The 26,936-nt window shown below is 39.2% G+C and overlaps 1 protein-coding gene across 4 annotated transcripts in view; it reads left to right on the top strand.

Moving 5' to 3' along the window:
- The window catches only part of LOC105432505 (uncharacterized), a 117,413-nt gene extending 96,508 nt beyond the window's left edge, over nt 1-20,905 (top strand). For all 4 annotated transcript variants that reach the window (XM_089085182.1, XM_011647354.2, XM_011647352.3 and 1 more), the window contains exons 2-5: nt 4,308-4,353; nt 7,597-7,729; nt 14,953-15,059; nt 15,505-20,905. In XM_089085182.1, coding sequence (XP_088941308.1) covers nt 4,308-4,353; nt 7,597-7,729; nt 14,953-15,059; nt 15,505-15,954 — 736 coding nt within the window. In that variant the 3' untranslated portion in view covers nt 15,955-20,905. The remainder of the gene's footprint in view (nt 1-4,307; nt 4,354-7,596; nt 7,730-14,952; nt 15,060-15,504) is intronic.
- Nucleotides 20,906-26,936: the final 6,031 nt, after the last annotated feature.

Here is a 26,936-nt window from a genome sequence, read left to right as displayed (position 1 = left end):
TGCTCGCTAGTAATTCATTTAGTTGACGACATAAATAAGTTTCGATGTACGCGTCGGGCAGTTTCGGTTGGATGACAACCTAAGTAATCGATTGGGTTGCTTGTCAAACTACGCCGATAATGAGCATGCTTACCCTACAATATGACTCCTTAAAATCAGGGGTCAGGATGTGCAGTCATCAGCCAAATCCATGTACTCCGTTTAAGCGACAGACAGTGTCTAGCTGAGAGTCGTCGGCGTCGGGTCGGTTAGTCGCGTTTTTCATCGGCGTGTCGGAGTCTATTCAAGTGTTGGTAGTTTTTCACGCGGCAGACGACAAATATCCCCACCAAAATCCCTTTTCGATGAGTCCTCACGTGGTCCGGGATGTCATGCCGGGTCGCATCCTCGTCGGCACATTCACTGTGCCGATTCCGTTCCGGTGAGTACGATGGTGTCGCGTGTATCAAGTGATCTTTCGGATTTACGATCGCGATCGAGCGTGACCGTTTTACGAAGATCGGAGGAAAGTGATCTCGCGCGTCAATCGTTTTACCGTCGTTCTCTTGCCGCGCAAAAGTGACTTAATCCTTCATTCGCATTTTGTTACAAATTATTTGTTATCTCGCCGCCAGTGGATATCGTGAAAATTTGGTGCTTCTGTTGAGAGATTTAATGGCGATGCCAACGACGTTTTAACAACGCCTGATACGATTTACTACGAGGGGAACTACCTCTCGTGACACAGAGAGATTCTCGTGGAGATTCGCGTGTTACGTCAGCGTTACGAGATTAATAGATATCAGCGTAATCCAGGTTAAATCTCGACAAAGGTTCACTACACTTCGATGAGTGTGCGGTGTGAATTCATCGTCCGCACGCCCCGAAAAGATATATAGGCTCGACTCCGTCGCGAGTTTTTCCGCAGAGTCAATCTTGTGTGACTGCAAGTGCGACGCGAGTGTGACGGCGTAATCAGTACGGTTTTCTTATTGAATTTCAATGATGACGTAACACGCAGCGGTCGCGTCACGTTCCGAACTGGACTGTCCGCGTCAATCTGGACATAGATGCAATCGAACTGAATCCCGCCCTAAGTGTCATTGACCTATCGAATGTGTCTGTTCACATAAACGTATATCCGTCGTTAGATCGTACGCTATACGTCTCAGTTACAACGGAAACCGCGAGAATTCGTGACGAAACGACTCGTGCTCGCGACTCGTTATTGCGACTAGCTGGTCGTAATTCGTACGATTTACAATGCATGGACTGAGATGACACGCCGAGGCAGAGACTCGTAGCTATGTCTACGGCGATCGTTGGGTGAGTTACGGCGATTTCATTGCTACGTTGACATGTCTCGCGTCGTCCTCCTGAGGACATCCTCCGAATTCCAATCTACAGCGGATGAATCGAAGAAAAACAGAAGAATCGTTACATTTATCGCTGATCGTAATCCTTTTCACTGTCATCGCATCGCGAATAAAACCTCGAGGGACGCTAGAATTTTTAAGAATCTCTCGCGAAACGATTATTATAGATTTTCCTTGAAAGAACACGATGAGAAAGCATGTGCGTTCGCATATCTCCTCCGTAACTCCGGTATTCCTCTTTTTTTTTTTTTTTTTTTTTTTTTTCTTACTCTTAGCTATTAATGGATATCAGTAGCAAGACGTAAGTAACGAACGTTAACTGGAGGCTGCGTCACGAGGTGCGCCAACGCAGCGCGTGACGCGCGCATGCCGCTCTTGCGTGTCGGAATTTGTCACGGTCGGGTTTCACGACGTCCCGGAATTTCGCGACTCTTTGGAATTCCGTGACGCGGCCACGTGTGTACCACCAACCGCGCAGGGTCCGGCTCGGTGACGCGTGTGCGCATGCATCCAGCCTCCGTGGTCCACGCGATTGGTACCGATACACGCGACAGTAGTTTCTCTCCTGTTCTCTACCTTTTACCGCCGAGGGACATGACAGATATACTACATTATGTCAATTTATCATCCAAATGTCTTGAAATTTTTAAATAAATCTATACATTTTTGATAATAATAAAATGCATAAAAGTAATGATTATTAACTGACTGAGATTATAAAATGATTCGCGCGATTAAGAATATCACTCGACTAATGCGAGATAGGCTGGAATTCTACGTCCTCGGCACTCTTTCTGTTTTGATGACACGTAAAACATCTCACGGACATTTCGCTTGGACATTTTTCCTCCTTACGTAAGACGTCCCGGGAGATCCGAATGTTAATGTATCCCCGCACCTTTCGACGCCGCACACCGGCGGTTACCTTCGTCGTGGTACACCGTATGTATTCTCGCGTCCGAGGTGATCCACGACTGTTAATGAAATGGCTAGCGAGAGATTGTCAGCGGGACATCGTTGTGACTAAGTTTGCAATTATGTAAACCGGCATCCCGGCGAGTGGAATACTCGTACACCTTGGTTTAGAGGCGGTGGTCTTCGTTGATGTGAAAATTGAAAAATTGATATTGACACTGCTAACGTAAATTAGATACTTTGGAATATGATACGAAACGTTCTACAAGTGACTCTCGTATACATAAGTTGAAATAAGAATATTCTTATGGTAATAGAATCCACAGATATGATCTTTATATAGATTCTCGCTCGCATATATATCTTTTTTATTACATATTATTGTTTTCATTTAAAAAAAAAATGACATCACATCTTCAAAAAAAAAGTGACATTACATCTTCTTTTCAAATCACATTTATAATTATCATTCTGTTATATGAAATAAATAATGATTTGTGATAATTACGATATATTTAATTTATACATATCTTATACGTATTTCTTTAAATTTCTTTTAGAGCTTTTATATATAAGATGAATCTCGCAATTTAAAAAAGTACGAATCATTTTTTTACACGCGTTCGGTAGCAAATGTCAAATCCAGTTGTGAATTTGCATCGAGTAGCCTCACCATTGCCGCAGTCGTGTCGGTGCAATTAAACCTCGAAACCTGAGTCGACCGCGTACACCGTATCGCGCTCCGCGTTACGACCTGATGTATATTGCGTGGGGGACTATGCGATGATGAATGCATAGCAAAAAGCCATGGCAAAATTTATATCGTGAACTTACCTGTTTCTTTCACCTTCTCTCTTTCTCTCTTATTCTCACATAAATATATTTGAAATGAATCGAATAATTTCTACAGTCGAAGATTGTACTAACATTTTGCTCGGATTAATTAAAATTGCGATTTGCGCTTTAATCGCAACGATCATAATTTCGCGATGAAAAAGGAAAAGACCGAAGATAATGATAAAAACAAGGTAGTTTAGGAGTGAGGCGCACCGTGCCTTTTCGCGACGACGTGTTTGACAGAGACAAAGCGAATATTTTAAGTGAATCGGGGGGCCGCCCAGCGGCATTCCCCGTGGCGGGGTGCACCGAGTGCATCGAGAGACGAGGTAGGCGGGATGAGGCGAAAGAAAGGCACGTTTGGTCCACCCCGCGGTACCACGGCCGAGCCAATAACCCAGTCGAATTAAAGCGAACGACAGCGAGAGCTCGTACCGGCGCGACCGCGGCTGCTGTTTACCTGTGTTCTGTAACATGAGATGCATTCGCATTGCGCAACTGCTTGCGGCGGCTCGCCGCATGTAGCTCGTATGTAACTGGGTTATCATTTACGACCTGCGGCGCAGCGCGCCGCGTCGTTCCTCTTCTATGATTCTTCGACCCTTTCTCATATGTTAGTAATATTGATGATCTTACGCGAGATCTCACTTCTTTGCGGCTGAAAATGCGATGTCTCTCAACAGATGTATTCAAGAGTATGCGATATTAGTCGTCCAATTTTTAATCTCAATTTTCAAATCAGGACAAAGCTATTGATATTGCTAATTATAGATTTTGCAAAAAAAATGCATGTTGTTATCTTTTTTACTTTTTACTTTTAAGGATATTCTTTAAAGATATTGTTATATTCTAAGATTTAAACGGCTATATAAGTTAAAGTTTTAATAAGGATGTGATGTGACTCGGTACAATCTTTTTGTAACATCTTTTTAGCACTTTCTAATTATCCTAAATTATATGCACAATTTTACTTATCAGTTATAACTTATCACGTGCACTTTATGCACGTGTATTTTCAATTTGTGCGATTGGAAATAGTAATAACTATATGCCGCGCGAGCTGCTATATAATCACACACGAAATTTATTTGCATATGTGATTGCTTAGAAAATCGTCGCAAATTGGATGAAACGAACTTATTGCATATTTCATTCCCGGTCGATACTTTTAACTAACTGGTATATTTTTGTTGTTTCTAGGTTACCACAGCTTGCCGTTTTAGCGAAGATTTTGTGCCTCCTGATGGTGAGTATCTACACAAATAATTTTTTTGTAATACCAATAGATTTTTTACATTAAATAAAATTGTAGTCTCTCTCTATTTCCAATGTATTTATATATGTATTTTTTATAATATATTTATGAAAAAAATTATTAAAAATTTTAAGAAAATAAGCGGCTACAATACATTATATCCGTTTAATCACGTTTTTCATAAGTTAATAAAAAATAGTAATATTGTTTTTTTTTTACTCTGCGAAGATTTTAAAATATTTATATTATCGAAGAGATTATCGAAAAATCGTATGTTAAAGTACGGAAAGCCCAGCAACGATACATTTATCGCGCCATGATCGGTTTGTAATCTTATCTCTTTGAACGCGACCGACATTTGTGGCACGAGCCAATTGCATAAAGGGTAATCTGATGATCAGTCGGCCTAGTTTTACGGACAGTAACAAGCGGCATACAATTTGTGTGAGAATATCAGCCGCAGTTCCGCTGAAGCCGCACAAAATCGCCTACTTCCTAGCTCGTGAATGTATGCAAAGATATACGGCAGGCCACAATCGCGGGGGTGACTAGGTCAGATCTGAGATATCTTCTGCACGAAGAGGTCGGGATCCGACCCGAAAGGCTCGCGTGCTGAAACTCGTGCCAAGACTTAAGTAAATCGGCGATTACGTCGGCACGCACCTTACCTGCCATAGATTAATGATCAGCGCTTCCACTCCTACGCGTTTACGGGCACTGACAATTTATATGGCCGAGCGGCGGCTGCGGGCTTTGAATTCATCTTAACTCATTGCGGCGCAGCGTTTAATTTCCCGCTGTGGGCGCCGCGAAACGCTATAAGTTTTGACGTCGCTTGTATTTTTTGAGTACCCACGACGGCATTCATCGCAGAACCGTTAGGTTGCCATCGCGCTTTAATAAAATGCGCGCGTGATGTATCGAGTTGTTTTTTTCTTCTTTGATCCTTTCGTTTCTAAACTATGTCTATTGAACATATCTCGGCTTAATCGATTTTTAATTTTTTCACTTTTCAAGATGAACTTGTTAAAACTTGGATGTATTAAAAGAAAATTGGACTGGAAATGTAGATTGTTAAATTACGATTCGATTTGTTGAATGAAATTTTTTTTATTGACGAACTATTTTCCATAATTTGAGCCTTATGCGGTGTAAATCATCAAGTGTAAATCGTAAAGATCGAGTTCCCATTACTAATAACGAGCATTCGTTATTTATTAAGCTTTTGAAATTGATGGAGATCTACCCGACTTTCCAACATGATAAGGACAATTCGCGCGACAGTCCCATTGCGTGAAGACTCGAATCATATTTAAATGAGATTTATGTATCCTCGATACCGGTCTTGAGCAGTGCAGTAAACGGTTCGCCGATTCAATAAATAATTAAATGGATGGTCGGCTGAATCGCGAGTGATAAATTTAAACGTCGCCTATTGAAGTAACCGTGCGGTAAATCGCGATGAGCATATTCGAGGCTATTGCCTTGACGATACGTCTGCTAGGTGAGAATTTAATGAAGAGTTAATACATAAAATTACAGAAAGCTATTCGTCGATGATTGTTATTGTCTGTTTGCTTCGTCGTTGTTAGAAAGTTCTGACGATTAAATGATAATGCGAATATCATAGTGACGATGCGGAATCAATCAGCATGTTAAATTTCTAATGCGCGTCGAGATGAACATAATTACGCTGCACGTTGCGACGTGGAATTCTGTTGCGACGTAGAATTTGTTGCGCGCTGCAACATTATGTAAAAGAATTTAGCGAAATGTTGGTGTTATTGTTGCATACGTTATACGTTAAACAATAAAGAAACGGAGCTCAATTATCCGTATTTATCTCTTGAGCTACACGCGTAGAGATCGACCATTTCGGAGCATTAAAAGGCTTGTGTTACATGATCATGAAACTTCAATAAAATCCTACAACGCGAAGTTAATTACTATTCCCCGCATTCGCACGCATATCTGTTCTTCGTCTCTATGCATTCATTACATGACGGTATTACACCGCGACAACACTTCCTTGTGATAAATTCTGAAGTAATATATACGTAGAATTGACTTTGATCGCGCGAAAAACGTAAGCATTAAGAACAATCAATTTAGAAATATTAAATTGATATTTAATTGCAAGTTGCAGTTGCGATTTATTCGACGTCATAATCGTGTTGTTTATACACATCAACGAGTTCCGTAAGATTGTAATTTATAAAAAGATACGCGTCACACATACGACAACGATCTTCCTAATGTAACATCTGTTGTAGATGTGTAGATTCAGATATTATTCGAGCGTCGTGATATTATTCGATTGCAGTAAACTTTCTACTTCGTTGTTTGTCAAACTAACGCTCATTGCACCGGCTATCGTAATCTTGTCGGCGCCACTTTTGATATAAACGAAACGCCACTTTCGGCGACTATTAATGGACGGCTCGTGTCCGCTCGTTAACGAGGTCTCTGCCATCAGCGAGCACCATCTCCGAACGGCCAGCACAACGACTCTCCGTCTTCGTCCGTCTTCGGCGCATTTTTATTCGCGCGCAAAAGAATTCGCGCGAGCAGATCAACGAATGACTCGATGATATGTGAACCGCCCGTAAAAGCGTTCTTGTCGGCGGGCCATGGAAGAATTTCGACGATTTTCTTAACGACTCTCGGTTTTGGTCGTTGTTCTGAAAACATGTCACGCGAATTTTTATCTCACCAGCCCTGTTCTTATATTCAATGGAAGATTAACTATCAGATAATTCTGCGCGATGTGTAACATTAAAGAGCGATTTTATATGGCTGAGCTGCTCCTTTTATTGTTATATGATCCCTTTGTGTTTGTTATATTCTATAATTATTATTTTTAACTAATGAATGGATGTGTTTGCACAATTATTTTCGCTGACATTTGAACAGTTCATCAAATATTGTAAATGAAAATTTCGATTTCGATTTAAAATAATATTATCATATAACAGATAATTTAAATATTTTTATATATTTGTATCAATTTTTATATCAATTTTGAATATTTTTATAAATCTAAAATTTTTTCATAAATTATAAAATACATTATTGATTTGATTTCGTATATTAAATTTATTGTAGTCCAAATTTGCTGATTAGTTTATTTCGATTATTTGGATATCACTTTAAAAAGTGAATCGGAATGAAATGCTAATTTTATCAATTGACTCAAGTGACTTTGAAGTACATGAGCGGCCTTTGTAATTGCAGGTGGTGATGTGCGGGGCGGTGCCGGCGATGGTGCGCTCCGTGAGTCTCTACTCGACTTGCAGCAGCGGCAATGTTACCGTAATAGGCCGCTCGGTCAAAGCCATAGGACGCGACGATCACAATGCACCCTATCGTAAGTAAGACCACAAAAATCGTTATGACCTATTTAATATAATTCTGCTAATATAATTCAGACACGATAGATAAAACATTTTATAAATAATGAAAATTACTTTATAGCTGTTTTAACCTTTAACGTTTTCTTTTCAAGATATTTTCTAAATCTTCTGAATAATTAATTTTAATATCATATCTAAGTTTTTTTGTTTTTATTCTTAACAAAAAGATTTCTATGTAATGATTTATTAAAATATTTTTTTACCTTTGTGGAAGAAATTTCTTTTATTAGAAATTTTTGCAAATCTTTAGCTCAGATAATTTATCGAAGTTTATCGACTATATTATGAATTGAATATTAAATATATTCAATATATTTGGCGTGATCTTTGACATTAATTATCTTTCGATGAAAAAGATATTGTTTAGAGTTATATATGTGTATGTAGTAATAAAATTATCTGAAATGAACTGGTTAAATTTGTTATATACATAATCGAATTAAATCTAATCAGGATTTTAAATTTTCTTTATCATTCCAACGGATAGTTTTGTACATAAGAAAGGGATTTTTATTCGGATACGATGCACTAAAGAACTTAATTTATTATGATTCTTATCGATCGACCTCGGTCAGTTGAGAATCTTATCTCTCTCGTTTTCGCTACTGAATGCTTCTACGACAGAGCCTTCCGGATAAATTTCCATTTTTACGAACTAATAACTGCAATCCTATTTCCGCGAGCAGTTGCGCCGGACGCACAAATGTCGGAGAACGAAAGGAGTAAAAGAGGATGGCCACCGAGGAGTCTCGATGAATTACGACGTAATTTTATCTCGTCTTGATTGTTTTCGGCTAGACACTCTTGTCGTTTGCTTTATCGTGCGTCGAATGCATTTCTTCCCATTTTTATTTATTGGAATCGGTGTTACGAGCAGGTTACGGAGAATCCGGTCTTATTTCTCTAAAACTTGAAAGGAGATATTCAACGGAATATATAAAACGTTTACATACATATGTACTCGTTTATCTTTCACTTTTATTACCTTCCCATAAATTTATTATTAAGACAACGCTCATTTATAGACAAGATGCGTGTTACGATAATGTCATGATTATTTATTATATATCTGTTAAATTATTTTGCATCCTTGATTAATGCAAACTTAAAATAAACAGATCGCACTGGCAGAATTACGATGAATAAACATCTTTTTTGTTTGCCTTGCATAATTCATTCGCGATAACTTTGATCGATGATCCTAATAACAGTCAAATATTTTCAAGTCAAATATTTTCAAACATATAAAGATGACTAGTCAAATGTTGAGCCTAAAATTAATAATATTTGAAGAATTAAAAACAAAACTTTTGTCTTTATTTATGTAATTGTACGTAATAATGTATCATCAGTTACACATTATAGTTTATTAAAACAGATTTGGAGTAACTTGAATATGTATTTTATTTCGTATCACGCAGCATAATATTCATGTTGTTTCATTCTCGGGTGATATCAGTATGAGGTGCCATTTTATGCATATACCATTAATATAACAGGAACTTCCTACATCGTAGTTCGAGTTTCATTAATTTCTATACGGGGATCTCTCATCGGGGCACCGCCGAAATGCTCCCTCCGCGGCGATTCCCTTCGCAATTTCGCGAGTCCGCGGAAGTTTTTACGTGTGATATCCTGGACGAAACGAGCAAACGAGCTGTCCGCCCTACGCGCGGCGCGAGTACGAGGCGGTTCCTCTTGAGCCGGCGAGGTAGGGGACGAAAGGAAGGTTTGGAAGGAGGGAAGAAGGCGCTCGCTTGTGCAAACAGAGGAGCCAGTTTTCGCGCCGCACGCTGCGCACCGCGTCTGCACCTCCCCGAGATCCATCACCTTCGCGTACCTCCTCCTCCTCCTCCTCTTCCTCCTTCTCCTCCTCCTTCTCCTTCTCCTCCCCCCCCCCTTCCTCCATCTCCTGCCCCCTTTTGCCTCCACCTTTTCCCTCTGTTACTCTGCTCTCTCACCTCTCACGCACTCAGCTGCCGACAACGAGCCTCTCCTGACCAACGATTACTCAAGCCCCTCTCGCGCGACGCGGAACGGCGTGTGCTGCTGCACGGGGGATTGAGACACTGTGAGAGAGTCCTTGAGGAGCCGTGTACCAGGCTCCGAGGAAGAGCGCGCCACATCGTATCTTCGTGTGCCTGAAGTCTTCCGAAGCTTCGGTTGTCGGCGTAACGAGTAACGAGTTGTCGCCGAATACCAGTTTGATTTGGCTAAATCCTGCCTTCCAGCGAATGAATTATTATATTGAAAACATATTACATAATTTACAAAATAAAATAAAATTTATGCAACACACACCGCGCATGTCGCGTGCAATCATTCATTTTCTATGAATCGATTCATACATGTCGATATCAACGGGGTGAAAAGAGAATTGTATGTAATTATAAATTATTATTTTTTTGTAATGCATCTGTTAATTTAATCGTCGCGTTAATATTATATACCGAGTTGCGATTTAAATAGAATAATATTAGTAACCATATAAAAAGACATGGAAACGTTGAGCGAGAGGAAACTGAGCCAGTCCGGAATGATAAATCATAATTCGAGTGTGTCAGTTAATAACACGATAATAACTATTATCCACAATCAAGGTAAATAATAATTATCAACTTTTTATTATCCGCACACCGATGCAAACAGATGCGATCGACATGACATGCCGTATTAATGATTACCGTGACGCGACATACTTACCGCACTTAAATCACTCCCCAAAACACTTTACGGAGGGTCTCGTCTGACGTTTGACACTTCGGAATTGGGTGTCCTTCGGGGGCTGACACCCGCGCGAATTTCGACACGACATCGCGAAAGAGGGAAAGCGATAGAGATCTGAAGGTGGGGAGGAAAGGCATATTACGAGTAGGGGATCGGCAGCACCGATCGTCCAGACTGGAATTTAATTATTCGAGTCGCGGCGGGCTGTGATTACCGCGTCAGCCCGATAAACCAGACTTTACCTGTCGCACCTTTGATCCCGTTCGTCTTGATGCGTCCAGAGTTCGTCTACTGTGCATCGCCGAGGAGAGGAGACGATCCTCGCGCATCGGCCAATCGTGCATTTAGGTGTTAATGACAGGGTCGCTATTATACGCGCGCGCGCTCATAACGAGAGAAGCTGCGTCTATACGCTGTGTTCTCTCTTGCCTTCTGCCTTTCCCTTTTGATTTTTTCTTGCACTTTACACGATCGGTACCGACCATCTCCCCCTCTCGCGCGTTGTATTATAGCTTTCATAACGCCGACGCCGCGAAATTGTAGCGCTCCAGTGGTTCTCGGCCCGACGCGTCGTCTCACCTTCGTACCAAGGCCGATATTATACCGGCAGCTAATAGCCATATCGGTACCTTTTGCAGTGTGGTAATTGCATGTAATTTTCTTTTCTTCGTTTCTCCAAGAGAAACGGCGAATAATCGAATCCCTAGGTCTGATAAATCTTTTAAGCTATATCGCGGATAAATCGTGAGGTAAAATCGTTTGGGTAGTTTACTTCAACGCGCGATAGAAAAATGCGAGTAGTTGCGAACCCGTAACGAGCGGCGAATTGGTTTCTATATCGCGAGGAGCACGTAGAAGTAATATATGGGATCCATTCTTCTCTCCCTCTATCTCGCTCTTTTCCTCTTACGCGCAGGCCCATCCTACCAGTTATTATCCGGAGTAATCGTGCCTAAAAGCCGGTGCCCGCTTTTGATTAAAATTGGCTTTTAATTCATTTGGCAGCCTCTAATCTCGCGGCGGCTCCGATCAGAGGGAACCAGAGCGAGGGCGACGAGCCGATGGGCAGAGGAAGAGAATAGGGGGAAGTTAAAGGAGAGAAGACAGAGGTTTGAGGCGAAAAATTTAGTGGCTTCCTCTCTTCATCCTCATACGTGCCGCCGAACTTGCGAATGCGTCATGAATAAATTCCAATGTGGCATCTTTCGGCAAGATATATTACATCGAATGAATTGTGGATGGGTCTTGTAAAGAAAGGTTTCTTACATGCTCTAAAGCTCCAAAATTTTATTTTGTAGACGGTGTTAATATAGAAATAATTTTGGAACTGCCTTTCTAATTATTAATTAATTTTATCAATACTTTATTTTTTTATTTAATCGTTTAATTAAAAAAATTTGCAGAATCGATACAGAATAATTCGATATATTCACTTTTTTCTATGTCCGAAAGTAGCATTGTACTTTTGCTTCTTAGTGCTTTGTCGATTTCAGAAAAATGATTCAAAGTATTTTCGTTGATATCAAAACGCTTATTGCATTCGGCGCACATCCCAGCACTTCGAGAGAAAAGATTCATTGGCCAAAGAGATTCGTCAAGAAGATTGAAATCAATGCGCTGTAGACGCCTGTCTCGAAACTCCGCGCGTCTGGCAACTTACTAACAAACGCGTCAGCACTCGAATGACGCGCCAGTCTCACTTCCTTTCTTTGATAACGATAACCATCGCTTCGAGACGAAGCGACGGAGTTTTGCTGCGATTGCTTCGGTCGCCCGACGACGATGTCGACGGCGACGAGGTACCGGAAATGTGAAAGTTCGGTAATGGGTAACTGGAGCGAGCAAACACGTATAGAGGACTTTGTGAAACGCGGTAACATCGCTCGGGTTGTTATCATCGTATCTTTTTCCGCCATTGTACCGCAGATATTGCGCGACGCATACCTAAAATTCCGGTGTCATGAACCGGAAGAAAAGGAATATCGACTCCGCGTTCGATAGTTGCCGCTTTATTTATAACCACCGTGCGACTTACATTATCATATAACGCCCATTCGATGTCTCATTATCGATACGGTAGTTTTGCTTTGCCCAAATATCCTGTATAATTCTCCACAGAGCTTGTATTAAGATAGTATGGCTATATATTTCAAATTGGTTTTCGTCATATTACCAATTATTTTGTAAGACTTTTTACCGTTTAATCGATAAACTGTCCACGAACCGTATGTTATCAACAGTATCAGTATTTGCAAATAATATTTGTTTTTATAATGATAAAAATAACTTTGATTTATTTTTGTCAATCAATTACGCGATTGATCGATCACGACTGATCGGTTGGAGAGATTATAATTTTCTGATCAAGTATCTGATACATTGAAATTATTAAGTGCAACATCCGTATGCATGCGCGATTGATGGATTGCTTAAAAAATTATTTATATTCTTTATTGTTAAAGATTTATTAATTGATTTCCTTTCTCCTTTTGTATCATATAATTTTCATAAAACTACTTTTTTAACAATATGTGAAATATAAAAAAAATTTTTTATAATTTTTATGACAAAATTTTTTAATATATAGTCGTTTCTTTTATGCTAAATAATCTACTTGAGAATTACGAAGTGTACTTTGTTGTGTCTCTATCACTTGTTTAAATTACAGAGTAATTGCGTAATTTACAACTAATTATACAATTGTAAGTGCTCTTGAAATGTATCTCTCAATTATAGCTATCTGTCAACCGATGTATCAATATTCATAAAATCTATCCATCATTGCGTTTAAGGGTGTACGATTATGTAGGTGTTTCTCACACGAATGCTCGGATCAAACATTGGATAAGAAACAATGGTTTATCTTTAACGATACTATCAGAATTGACATCCTATTGCGAGGTAAATCCAATTAATTAATGTAAGTGGCGCAATTAATTGGCGCAGACTGCACGCCATGATAGGCTAACGAGATAGCAGTTTGAGATTAAGTTCTCTTCTTCTCACTTTTTTTTCGTCTGCGAAGACTCGTGGAAGGCGACGAGAGAAGGAGGCGCAAGTAGAAGAACGGGGGAGGAGAAAGAGAGAAAGAAACGGAGCTGAAGAAGGGTTTTACGAGGCAGTTCGGAGACATTCTTGATTTCGATGTTGGAAGGGAATTCGACGAGAACCACTTGAATTTAACGAGGCTCCACGGCAAATGGGCCACCCTGCAGACTTGCCTCCTTTATTTTCTTTATACTACTGGAACTCATGCCGCACTACTAACCCACGGACAAACACTCGATCTTAAGATTGCGCCTTCCGTCACAAAGTTTCCGAGAAACGTTGCGATCGGCTCTGGACAAACCTATCAGCGAGAGGACAAAACTTTTGCCTTTGCTACTTCGATTCTTTCCTCGTTACATCTCGTACTACCATATGTCAAAGCAAAATGGTTTCTTAAAACATTATAAACTATTTTTTCTTTTAATATAATTGACGCGAAAAATAATCTACCTTTAAAAATGCTTATGGTATTAAAGTAAATTTATGTTGCGCGTGAAATAAAAATATTGCATTATTAATATTTTCTCGTAAATGGGGAGGAATGAAAAATGATTTGAACCTAATGTCTTTGGGTCGAAATCACTTTCGACCCAGTTCTCGCGATACGATGTTACAGTAACGAGCACGGTAGATATTTCTCGTGTCAGAAATAATAAAAGTGAAAAAAAAAAAAAAAGAGAACGTCCGTCGCGCACCTGTACCTGGCCGGTCCCTTTTTTTTCTCCATCTGGCGGACAAAGGGTGCCCGCTTCTCACTCGACAAAATTTCGTAACAGCAAGTAGGAAGGATAAAGGCAAACGAAATAGAGGAACAGAGAGAAAAGGACGGTGCTGCACCGGCCACGGTGCAACGTGCACTTCGGGGTCGAGGCACGACAGGATCCGCTAAGTGGCAAAGCATACACCGGACGGTCTGTGCCTCCTTCATTAGCACCAACTAGCCTCGGCGGCAGGCTTAGCTGAGTCTTTTCTTCTTTTCTTGGTGCCGAAGAGAGCGCTTGGTAGAGGGGCCCAGCGTCGTTGTAGGTACAACTCGCGCCATAAACCTCGACGAGGTCTCTTCTCGGAAATATGCCAGCGTGCATACCAAAGCACAAAACGGTTCGCTTTGTGCATCCTGTCGCCTGTCCTCCGGGATCGAAGCTTCGTGTCGGTAGAAACTGCAAGCGTTTCTCGAGGTCTCCGGAGTTCTTCCGAGCTATTCTTATATTTACAATGCATATTATTTTAAGCGAAGTTGCAGTTACTTCCTTTTTCTTCGAGAGAATAATTTTAGAAGTTTGAAAATCTTTTGGTAGATTTTATTGATAAGAGGAATCTTTGCATAATATAATTGTTGGTGTTTCGTTAAAATAGTTCAAGTGCGTAATAATAAGATTCCTTGTTTCTTTTTGTGTTACAGAGAAGCTCGCCACACAATCGGAAGATTTCAGTAGGAAGCTGTACATCTATGCGGAGAAGAGCCAACGATACCTTTGTTTCAATAAGCGGTGGAGACTCGTCGCCCTGGTAATTACCAATTAGTAGACATACTTCATTATCTCAAATGAACGGATAGATTTATACGCGCCGATAAACATCTCGTATTGCGCCGTAAATTTTTATTCATTACTTAGAGTCTGCAATCTAAAAATTGGATTATTAATAATTGAATGATTTATGACTTCAATGATGTGTATTATAAATTACAACTTTACTTGATTTATTGTACATTAAGTACTATTTAATTTTATTGAAATCTATTTAAAGCATTTTTTAATGATTATTTATGAACTTTTTTGAACTTTTTTATTTATTTTTAAATAAAGAGCTGTACAATAATTACAATTTTTTAAACATTTAATTAATAATATTATGATAAAAATAGAATATCAAACTATTTGTAATATAATCTCGGGCTGCAAAGAGTTAATAACAAATAATATATCGTGAACCGTTGACCGTCTATTTTCAGTTGAAGAAACAGAAGGGAGCGATGTGCCAGTTTTACGAGGTATACAACGGCTCTTATTTGAGGTACAGGAGCGTCGCCAATGCAAGCCGGTACCTCGGCTTCAACAAGTTTGGTAATCCGGTAAAGAACTTCCATCGCAAGCAGGAGTGCTTCAACTTCATCAAGTACAACCCCCATGCCGATATAAACCATCATAACAATCTGGTGAACGCGGAGGGTATGGGCGGTATGGAGCCGCGGGAGCCGTACGTCTTCTTGAGGAAACCGTCGCCGGTGATGAGGGCCACGAAGAACTCCCTGTTGCAGGCCGACAGCGCGAGGGAGCACGTCCACACGTCCACGCATCGCCATCGGCACTCGAATCGCTGGAAGATGCGGCAGGACGGGACGGATTCGGGACCCCGGAGACGGCACGAGAGTCGCCTCCTCGTCGAGGCCAGCAAGTATTGAGCCGCGTGCGAGCTCGCCGATCAAGACTGCCTCCTCCGTACCCCGTGAAAAGCTGAGATCAGAACTGCCAAATACGCTGGTGGATCGCACGGTCGGGATGTCAGGAGCCCACTTAACGGCGCCCAGTGTGTCGCGACTCGAAGCACCACGTATTCGTTCGATCGGTCGGCGAATCAAGAGCGCGGGCGCGGCTCGCCCCGAGTACACACCTACACACGCACACGCGCGCACCACACACACACACACACACACACACACACGCACGCACACACACACACACACACACACACACACACACACACACACACACACACACACGCCTTAAGCTGCGCCCGTTTAGTTTCCGTTTCCGCCAGCCTGAGCGAAGCGACGTTTCTGCGGCGGGGACGGGCGTCGTCGTCGAGATTTAGCGTCCGGATCGACGGTGAACTCCCGCCGATGAAGCTATCTCAATTTCACGCGGTTAAGTTCGATTTACACTTGCCCCGACTGACCCCTTCAGGCAAGTATGTACCTCGTATAACGTATAAGAGCGTTTCTTTCTAATCGTTGATTCCTCGCGGATTTGATTCGCGCGCGACGAATCGCACGTTATCTCTCTTGTCTCTTTTTTACTCACTTTCTATCTACCTATATATGTTTCTTTACTTAGTTTCGCGACGAAACGTGGCCGATTAGTGAAAAACACTTTTTTTTTTCTTTTTTTTTTCGATGCTGCGCCTCACGGTAAATGCGAAATACCGTGCCAGCCCCGTGTAAATTTATTCAAGCCGACAATTTATTGTCCAATCGATCGTTTGGCGACGCGAACGAAAGGAATTCACATCACGTAGAAATCGTAGCGCAACCGAACGGCTGCTGTGCTTCGAGCGCGGCCACCGGCCCGCGATGGTAGCGCAAAGAGACAGGCGAACAGCGCTCGCCGATGGACACGTATTTCCCGATTTGCCTGACAGAGATAACTCATCTTTCGGATATCGCGAAATATTGAATTATTACTATAATTCGCTTAAGCAATATTGAAAGAAAAAAAAAAATTCGCCCAAAGTGCACGATTAGATAGATCCGAAAAAAAAAAAAAAATCTTGTGTCTCTACGATAAAATCTCAATCTCAATAACCTTAGTGAAATAAGTACGCGTAACAAATTGACAAAGATTCGCTTGTGTTACGCTCGAGTAAGTGGCTGACGCGGCCAATTCATTCCATTCGACTTGTGATTGAGCTCTTTTTCGTAATAAGAGGGAAAAAAATCATATTACGCGAGAATCACGGATCATCAGTAGTAGTATACTCGGTTCCTCGGGGAATTATAAAGCGGGAACGCGCTGTCGGCGTTGGTCCAGCGAGGAAATATTTGTCATGTCGCGGACGCTCGTACGTCGCCACTCTTACGCCCGCCTACGCAGTTAGAGCTCACGCCGCGCAAGACTCTCTCGCTCGCTGTGCTAATTACGCCGCCTAACGTAGCGTGCGTGCGTGCGTGCGTGCGTGCCTGCCTGCTCGCGTGTATGAATAATGTGTGCGTGCCTGCCTGCGTGCGTGCGTACGTGCGTGCTCGCGACATACACGCCGGCCTTACCGCCGCCGACGCACAAACTCGTGGCACGATCGATTACGAACGTGCCGAGTCCGACAACCGACGACAGTTCTTTCGGGTTTTTTCTTTTCAACAATTCATTTCTCGTTCGCACTGAACGACGATCATACGCGGAGATATTACGCGGGGATCGTGTTCAGTATCTATGAAAATTAACACGATGTCGTTGTGTGACTTTGAAATAGGAGGAACAGAATGTTTCAGATGCAGGACATTTGAAGGCTTGATATAAACTAGGCTGGAGAAGTGCCATGTATTTAAAAAAAAAAAAAAAAAAAAAATATTACTTTTGTATTTATAGAAGAGCTCTCTATGCTAACGATACGGCATAAGGCTGTACGTGTAATTTTTGAGAGGATTCTTATGAGATATCAGACGGAGATAAAGAGTATTTTTTCTATACTTTTTCAAATAAAATGTAGTTTTTCATTTTTGTACTCTTTCCAAGATGTTCGTCTGTGTTCCTCTATCTCTCAAATACAAAATGACATCGATTGATAATTGTTGGCATATTTTCTAAACAATTTCATGTGGAACTTGTCTTGAGATACTTCTTTCTTTCACGCATTTTGGACGACGGCGATCGGTTAGAACTGCGTGTCTGCGTAAGCGAGAGTACTACGCTATAGTTGTGTGCATTCTGCGTGCATACGCATTTCGCCTCCGGACCGCGTGTGAGTGCGTGTAATATAATGCATTATCGTTAATGAATTTAATCCTTAGAAACGCTATGGCAGACTGTATTATTAGGCTAGGTACATTAATATATGACGCGGTGGCGACTCGGCGAAGGGAACCAGGGACGCTGAGTTCTTTGCTCTACGCGAGAACGTCTTGTGCGATATTATTTTCCGCTTCTATTTTACGAGATCGAGCGCCGACCTCGCGTCGTTTTAACTTTTCATAAGCACAGGGAAGGCACCCCGGAACGGTTCATTTTCGCAGACTCGCCACGTAAAGAGCGCCTGCCCCTCTCCCTCCTCTCTCCCCCTTTCCCAAAAAAGGAAGAAAGAAATCGCTCCCTAGGTAGCTTATTTATTGAAATCACGTTTAGGTACTACGCGAAAGCCGAAATGCCCGAGAAACCCTTCGTTCCCCTTGTACGTATATATATGTATATGAAGATATGCGCTGCTCTCTTTTCATCGTTCTCGTTACTCACCATCACCCTTTTCTCACTTCTTTCCCCCTCTCTCGATCACATTCCTTGACTATCATTGACGCGCAACGTCATACCACGATTGCGAATTATTTGATACAAAGTCACTAATTGTTAATTCATCAATTTTTAGCTTATTTATATCTTCTTCTTGAAAAGATACTTTTGATTACAAATTTTCTATAAAAAAATGGTGATCGATGATACGTTATATCTACGTTTCGATCACGTCGCTATAATAAAGAGTAGTACTCAATTACTCATTTCTATGATCCGAATTAACATGTCTGAATAAATAAAATTTATTTAAAAACACATGTCTGTTTTATCCGGTCCTTCATTCGTTTAAATTATTAAAATTCGCATTTTTTTACACGAAGTCTGAAAATACTCAATACCTGATTAATTTAATTGCATACGAGTGGCAGTGCATAAGAAAGATTATTCCTACGGATGATGTTTGTATGTTGTGTGTTAAAAAGTGTAGGGAGCAATATGCATGTAGTAACGCCACGGTTTGTGTGACGAATCGAAAAATTAATTTTACATCATGTTTCATATACAGATTGGATGTTTATTTTTTCGCGAAATAACGTTTTTCATATAATGTAAGAAAATTCTTTTTTTTTTTTACTGTGAACCGTTTATTGTTTATTGTACATCATATTACTTATTTCTTTCGGTGATTCGTTATCGACACGTGGCGAATGCAAGCTAAGCACGATAAGATGTCGCATGTAAACAGAAATTAAACGCCAACAGATGACCATGAAAAAGGCGACGCTTTAAAATCCGACGCTTATAATTTAATAACAGATAACTAATCTAACGTGTATATGTATTGTATTGTAATATGAGTATTGTAACTCCGCCTCTAAAAATTAACCATCTCGTTTTGTATGTGTAAGCATAGCGTCACGTAGCGAGAATCACCGCGGCGTTCACGGCGATGCGATGCGGAGTAAAATGACAGAATAATTTTTATGGAGTATGCGAGTCTCCTCGAAAGCGAGATGTGTCACTGACTCTGTCGTCCTAAATATATATGTGTAAAAAAAAAAAAAAGAAAAAAAGCGCATGCGATTCCCGACCAGCGTCACTCTCGCGATTACTCATCGAACTACTCGTAATCGAGCCAACCTGGAATTAGTTTCGGTATCGAAGAAAATTTTGTCGATCATTTGTTACCGTCTAGTTTATATGTTTTTATATTGGCAAAAGAAATTTTGCTCGATTCTAAATTCTGTTAGTCTCATGTATGTATGACACTGCGATCATCTTATCATCGCCGCGTGACTCGATTGCGAGCAGACTATCTCACCGCCCGTCCCAGCCTTACCACCCTCTCCTTTTTTTTACTTTCTCACTATCGACGAACCAGAAAACGGCAGACGAAACGAATAGAGAACACAAGAGATGAATCTGACTACCCTGTCCCCTCTCTTATAGATAGATAGTATACATACTAAATAAAAAAGAAAAGTAAAGTATAAATATTATATATATAAATAAAAATATATGAAAGATGTGTATTGTAAGATATTTAATACCGACTTGTCTTAGGCACACCCGATGACGATCGATAACAATGAAACGATGATAATAATTATTACGATGATTGTTGTATAACGAACGACGACGATGATGATATTCTACACTGTAATTCGCGTTGTAATATAGAGGCCCATCCGTTACCCACTAAATCGATGTGTCGATGTACCCCCGGCCGTGCTATGCTCGTGTGCGCATTTCGAAGGGATGACCGAAAGAGATCGGAGATTGGAGATCTTTGCAGGTGCGTCGCGCTTTGGACGACGGCCAATCAGCCGAACTGAGATTTTTCTACGAGAAGGACCGGGAGCCACTTTCGTAACTGGCCGACGTTCAACGACCGTCGCACTCGGGACGGAAAATTAGATCGATTTCGATCGCGCCTTCGCGCTGTGCGACGTTAATCATCCCGGTTGTAATGCGAAAGCCACACACACATACACACATACATACACACTTATACACACGCCCGCTCTGTTTACGATGTGCAGCAGCCTATTACGAACGAGCATAGCACGTTCGGCAGCAACTAGCAATAATATAACATTCCAACTTAAATCGCATATGTACTGCGAATTCTAATAATGTGTGCCGCCATACGAGAATGAAAAACACTGTCAAATACACGCTCATACACTGCTATTCATCGTATTTATTATCATACCGACTTCTTATCCCTCTAATGGCCATAATCGCGAGTAAAAACGACGATGTGAAGGAACGATAGCTAAACCAGTCTCCGAAGCGATAAAGTAGCGGACATACGATTTGGTCCAACGAGTTATGCAAACTGCAGAACATTTGCAAAAAAAAAAAAAAAGAGGAAAGAAGAAAAACGACCGAGACGGGTTTGTCCTGCGCCTAATGTCATGTAACGCTTGTAAAGTTGTTACTCTCATTACTACGTTTCTTTCCCCGAAGTTTAATAGTCCAGAAATTTCAAAGTAACAAACAGTACTTGCTGTGTTAAATAATTAATTTCTCTCAGAAAATGCAAATTTTATTTATGACAATAGTAAAGATGTGTAAAGATTGCTCCAAATTTGCTGTTACAATACGAATATTTATGCTCTAAGTTTTTTAAATATCGGCTTTGAAAAGGGGATTTTATCGCAAGAGAAATTCAACTTCATAGGAACCGAATTTCTACCGGCGATGGATTTGTGAAACTGTCAATGTACTTACCCATCCACTCGAGTCGTCTCGAAACCGAAAGCCAAAATCAAACACATCCCGATGGTGAGCGACAGCAGCGATGGCCGGACCGAGAGGTTCTTTATTTGCGGTGATGGTTGAGAAAGAATCAAGGATTTCTTTTAGGGAAGGAAGGATGCGAAGAAAGAAAGAAATATCCCATAAATCTTGTACTCATCTTCTTAAAAATCCCGAGCTATTTCCCACAAATCTCTCTCTTGCGTTCTACATTTCACTATCTCCCATTCAAGTATTTAACTTGAAATCGGCCCGATGAAACCATTGAGCTGCACCCTTCTTATCCTTACATAAAATACCCGCCCTATCCTACTCTCTTCCGAATCGTCGCGTACCCCTTTTCCTTCCTTACTTTCCTCCGATTCCCCCCAGCATCAGCAACGTACATTTACACGTCATCGGGTAGGTTGACAATGTTCCATGGTGCACAAGTTCCCGCATCTCAGGTCCCAAGATTACCTTCTTCAAAGTGCGGCTTTCGTGCTCCCCCAGGAAACTCTATCTTACCGGATAATGCCTGTAATCCGCTTTCGTTTGGGCGGATTGGTGCCTCGGAATTTCACACGAAATGCACGTACTAGTCAATGGTACAATAAACGAGGCATTTAAGAATTGCACTATGAGATTTATTGTTTAATATGAGCCTTATCATTATTTCTCAATCTTTCAATCAATGATTATTTTACTTATTTAATTAATTATTTATCGTACAGTCATGCATGTTTAAATACTTTCTTTTTTAGAATAAATATTATACATTTTTAGATAATAAATTGATGTTATTTGTTGTGCATTTCGACATGCATATATTTATATTAAATATTAATATTACATTTATTTGACAGCTATAAATAGACTTTTAGATGCTCATAAATAAAAAATTATACGCTTTTACAGTGAAATTTCAAAACAGAGGCTTCTATCTCTGATTTTTAATAATAATAGTTCTAGTCATACTATATATTTGTACACGATACGAAAATCTTAACAACACACATGAACAGTCCGTGGATTCCCCAATACGATGGCACACACCCGCGCGAGAAGATCCAGCGCAGCCTCCAATTAAGATCTCTCAATTAGCGTATCTTATCTCCTGGCTCCTTATCTGTCGGCCTGCTCTGGACAGGTTCCTGCGCGTTTCTCCGGTTCTTTGGACCAGTCCCGGATCGAACGATCGGTCGGTCTATTTCCCGGACGTTGCTTCACCTGCATGCTGCACGCTTTGTGGCCCGCAGCGATGCCGCCCTCGTTAAATCAAGTACCGCCGCGCCAGGAGAATATTAAGTCGACGATTCATTAGAGGAGATTCTATCGTGCGATCGTGCGATCGTTCTTCCTTCTACCGGTCGCTACCAGTTATGATCCCATACTATTTCGTAAGTGACTTCACCGCTATGCTCCTGGATATATCTTCGCAATTAGACGCGCGTTAGTACGCTTAATTATTTCGCGCTTTGAGCGTCCATTAGACTTCGAAATATTGGTTATTTCCCGTCAATTTAACCGATGTGAATTCACGCGTAACTTGACACATTATTAATCGTCGCGTATAACTTCTAATATCCTTGAATACATATGTGTAATTATTGCATGTAATTATTATCATGCATTTAAAAATTTGTAATTGCTGTTTCACTTAAATTTAAGTTAACAAATAAAATATTAATGTTTATTAATAAAATATAGAGATCGGATAAAAAATTAGTAAAATTATCACAATTGATTTGCTTATTATAAATAAATCTTTTGTTATGTGATATGAAGTAGAAATTGTAACTTTTGATTTATATATATATATATATATTTTTTTAAATATTTCTATTTGAAAAAAGTTTAAAAGATTATTCTATTCTTTCAAAGAGAAGTGACTTGGAGACGTCCATTCAGCAAATTGGTTGCTGTGGGAATGTCCCCAGTAGGATAAAGTCCGACAATTTCGAAAGAACAGTGACCATTCAAGAGCGCAGAATATGGAATGAGAACGGATCAGACCCTTGCAAAAAGACAGAGAAAGGAAAGAAAAGAATTCCATATTTGGAAATCTAGTAGTTTACAAAAAGGCATCTTAATAAATCTTAAATCATAATACCAAACGTACTACGATTTACAATCACGTTTTTTTACTTTGAAACGCTGCAAAAAAATATATAATATAATATGTAATATATTCCATTTAATAAATATTTAATTATGCATAATCGCAACTACGTAAATTTTGCGATATATTTCATTCAATATTTCTTTGCATACACATATAATTTATAATATTTATTATTACTATTGAGCTTAAATAAATTATTAATTCCTTAAAATTATTCTTTAAAATAATTCCCAAGATCTCCTAGGATCTTTGATTCAACGTCCATATATTTTTTTTACATCCTGTGCCTATGCACAGGAAGTCAAATGTCGAAGAATGCGAAGAGCCTAAGGAGAAGAGCTGATTGAATCACTGGTAACAATAAGGAACTGACCTCGGTAAATATTCGTTGGACATGCTGCGAACCCGCAGTATAGGATTTCAACTGCTCTTTTAATCTCCATGGGTTCTGTGCTGGGTGGATTTATGTGTAGACCCGTCGGGTGGTCACCAACACGCCATGCAATGCCCATCGGAAAAAATCACGAAAATTCTATGTCGATTTTTCGCACGTTACGCCTCTTCCCTTCGCTCACACGAGAAACGGAAGCACCAGGTGGATTCTCTCTTGGTTTTTCACCCTTGTGTTCGCCGGATTCTCATCCGATAAATGCGACTAGCATTCGACTCTTCGGCTGATCCGAATGAACGGTTACCCATGCCTGCGTGAGATCTTTTGTTACACGCCTCACTATAGACGTCCTCGAATTTCATTCACAAAGGTTCTTACCGAAAATTTTGAATATTATATTGCAAATACCTTTATTCTTTTATCGTTAGCGCCGCTATAGTGTTCAATACAGTGTTTCATATATATGTATATGTATCGTAATTATAATAATTTCCTAAATATAACTGCTTTTCTAAATAATTTATAATAATTAAATAAAATCCAATATAATCATAGTTTGCAACTTTTTAGAAATTAAATAATAAATTAAATTACTTTATACAAGATAAGAAAAAATATTATTAATTACCTTTAATATATTTTAATGTTTAATGTAAATAACATATATAATACTTATATTTTATTTAATTATCTATATGAAACAATTAATGCATTCACAAATTATGTAAATTGTTTTTTTCCTAGATAATTCCATAAGATTTGTAATATCGATCCATCAGCTCTCACACTTTCTTCAGAAACTTGGATATCTGTATTATTTGATTAAATTTATTGATTTAATGTTTGGTTGTGAAAATAAATCTTTGAAAATTATTGTATCTTGTGATCGTCTTGCTACCGGTTTGTCTTAATTGGACCAATCATGGGTACGCATATAAATGTTCCGACCGCTTTTTCGGCAATCGTCCTTATCAGCCCATTATCCGTAACGGCGGCTACTTCGTAACCGGAAATATCGTGGATCTTAAATGGTTACACACGAATGTAGAGAAAAAAAGAGAGAAGAAAAAGAAATGAGGAGACGACAGACAACTCGTTATTTTGAACAAAGCCCATAGATGGAATCTTCATTTCCCATTAAAGGCCGATCTGTTAAGTCGATAACATGAAATGCATTATTTCACGGCCTCAATGATCTCTTCTTTGAGAATTCTAATATCAATTTTAGGTTTGGAAACACAAAAGTTACAGATACATATAAATAAAATAAAATAATTATTTGTGCAACGTTAATAACAATGTATGTAAAATAATTAAAATTAATTAAAATTTTTGTTTAGTTTTATTCGTTTTAATATATGATATTCAAATTATTTCAAGATTATCGAAATTAGATAATTATAATTTATTATTATACATTAGAAATAATTAAATATGTACAATATTTTGATTAAATTAGAAGTTGTCTTTAATATAATTTTATAGAAATACTTCATTATTGTAATATCCAATAAATAATTAATATATATACAGATTAACATGTTTTACATTATTTTATTTAATTTATTTTAATAGAAAGCAATTCCAGGCATAATATAATTTTGATTAAAAATAATGTGAAGTAAATTTATTATTTTAAACTTCAAATATTTTAACTTTTAATTCAAATATTTCTATTGTTTCTGCATAAATATTTTTAAATAATTTGAACAGTCTTATTGTAATAAAAATCATTATTCTTGTTAATTTTTGCATGATATATTATATAATACTTATATTCGATGCAAAAAATTTAACATCGATAAATTCCTTGTATACTATGAGTACGTCAAAGCATTTTATTAATCATTATTATATAAATTATTATAATTTAAGATAACCAAAAATTATAATAACCTAGAGATCAATAAATCGTTGACTGCTATTAATTTGAGTAGTACGCGATATCATAATATGCGTAATATATGTTTAAATTTATACGAACTTTCGAAAATAATTCGAGCGCAGAGATGTGTTTTTTTTAATATACGAGAAATTATCAATTTCTCTCAAATCTGGCATTTAAAAAAAGAAAAAAATTGGTTGTAAAGTTTTACAACATTAAAATTAAAACTATACCTCAGTAGTAATTATATATTACCTAGTTCCCTCAAGTGATTCTCTTCCCTGATTCCGCCATTTATCTTATCGTCGTTTTATGGCGAATGTAATTTCACGGAGAAACACTCTCGGAAGTGATATGAGAGGTCGTCGTGAGCTCCTGCGCTGGCACTTGCACGGTAGAGACAAGTAATTGTGCGCTACTTTACGAGGACGATAAGTTAGGCCGTTGCAAAAACTAATACCCAGCAAATAACAGGCATTACTTATTCTTATACCGGCATATGACCACGACGTCGGGCCTCTGGACCAAGGGAGTCCCGGCTGATATTGCATTACGCCTGCATGATATATGCATTCGCGCCTTTTACAACTTTCGCACTCGCGACAGCTACCATGCATGAAAGTGTATGTAGAGAAGCATTTACAATATTGATGGCATGCCGTCATTCTTGTATTACTAAGTCCACAATGACAGAAAACACGAAGAGACGAGAAAGTTGTTGATTTTTATTCTTCATCTTTTAATCGAGGATTGCAACTATTCTATTTTATATCATTCAATTTTTAATATATATGTAACCATTGGTCTTATTTAGTTATATAATATAATAACATAATATCAAAAATTTATTTGTGATATTAAAGGGACATATACTGACATGTAATTAGAAACTGCGATTAACCATTCAATTTTATTGATTTTATTGAGATTATGGATATACGCCATCATAAATTAATAAAATTGAAATTGATATAAAAAATTGTAGAATGCTGGATAAATTATATTCTAAAAGAAGCAGGGGTTGCATAGAAAGCGACAAAGACGGAACCACATCAGATTCGGAAATTCAATGAGTATTACG

This window comes from Pogonomyrmex barbatus, unplaced genomic scaffold, assembly GCF_055798465.1.
Source record: "Pogonomyrmex barbatus isolate J1 unplaced genomic scaffold, ASM5579846v1 scaffold1, whole genome shotgun sequence".
Taxonomy (NCBI): domain Eukaryota; kingdom Metazoa; phylum Arthropoda; class Insecta; order Hymenoptera; family Formicidae; genus Pogonomyrmex; species Pogonomyrmex barbatus.
This window is presented reverse-complemented; position numbering and strand designations above follow the sequence as displayed.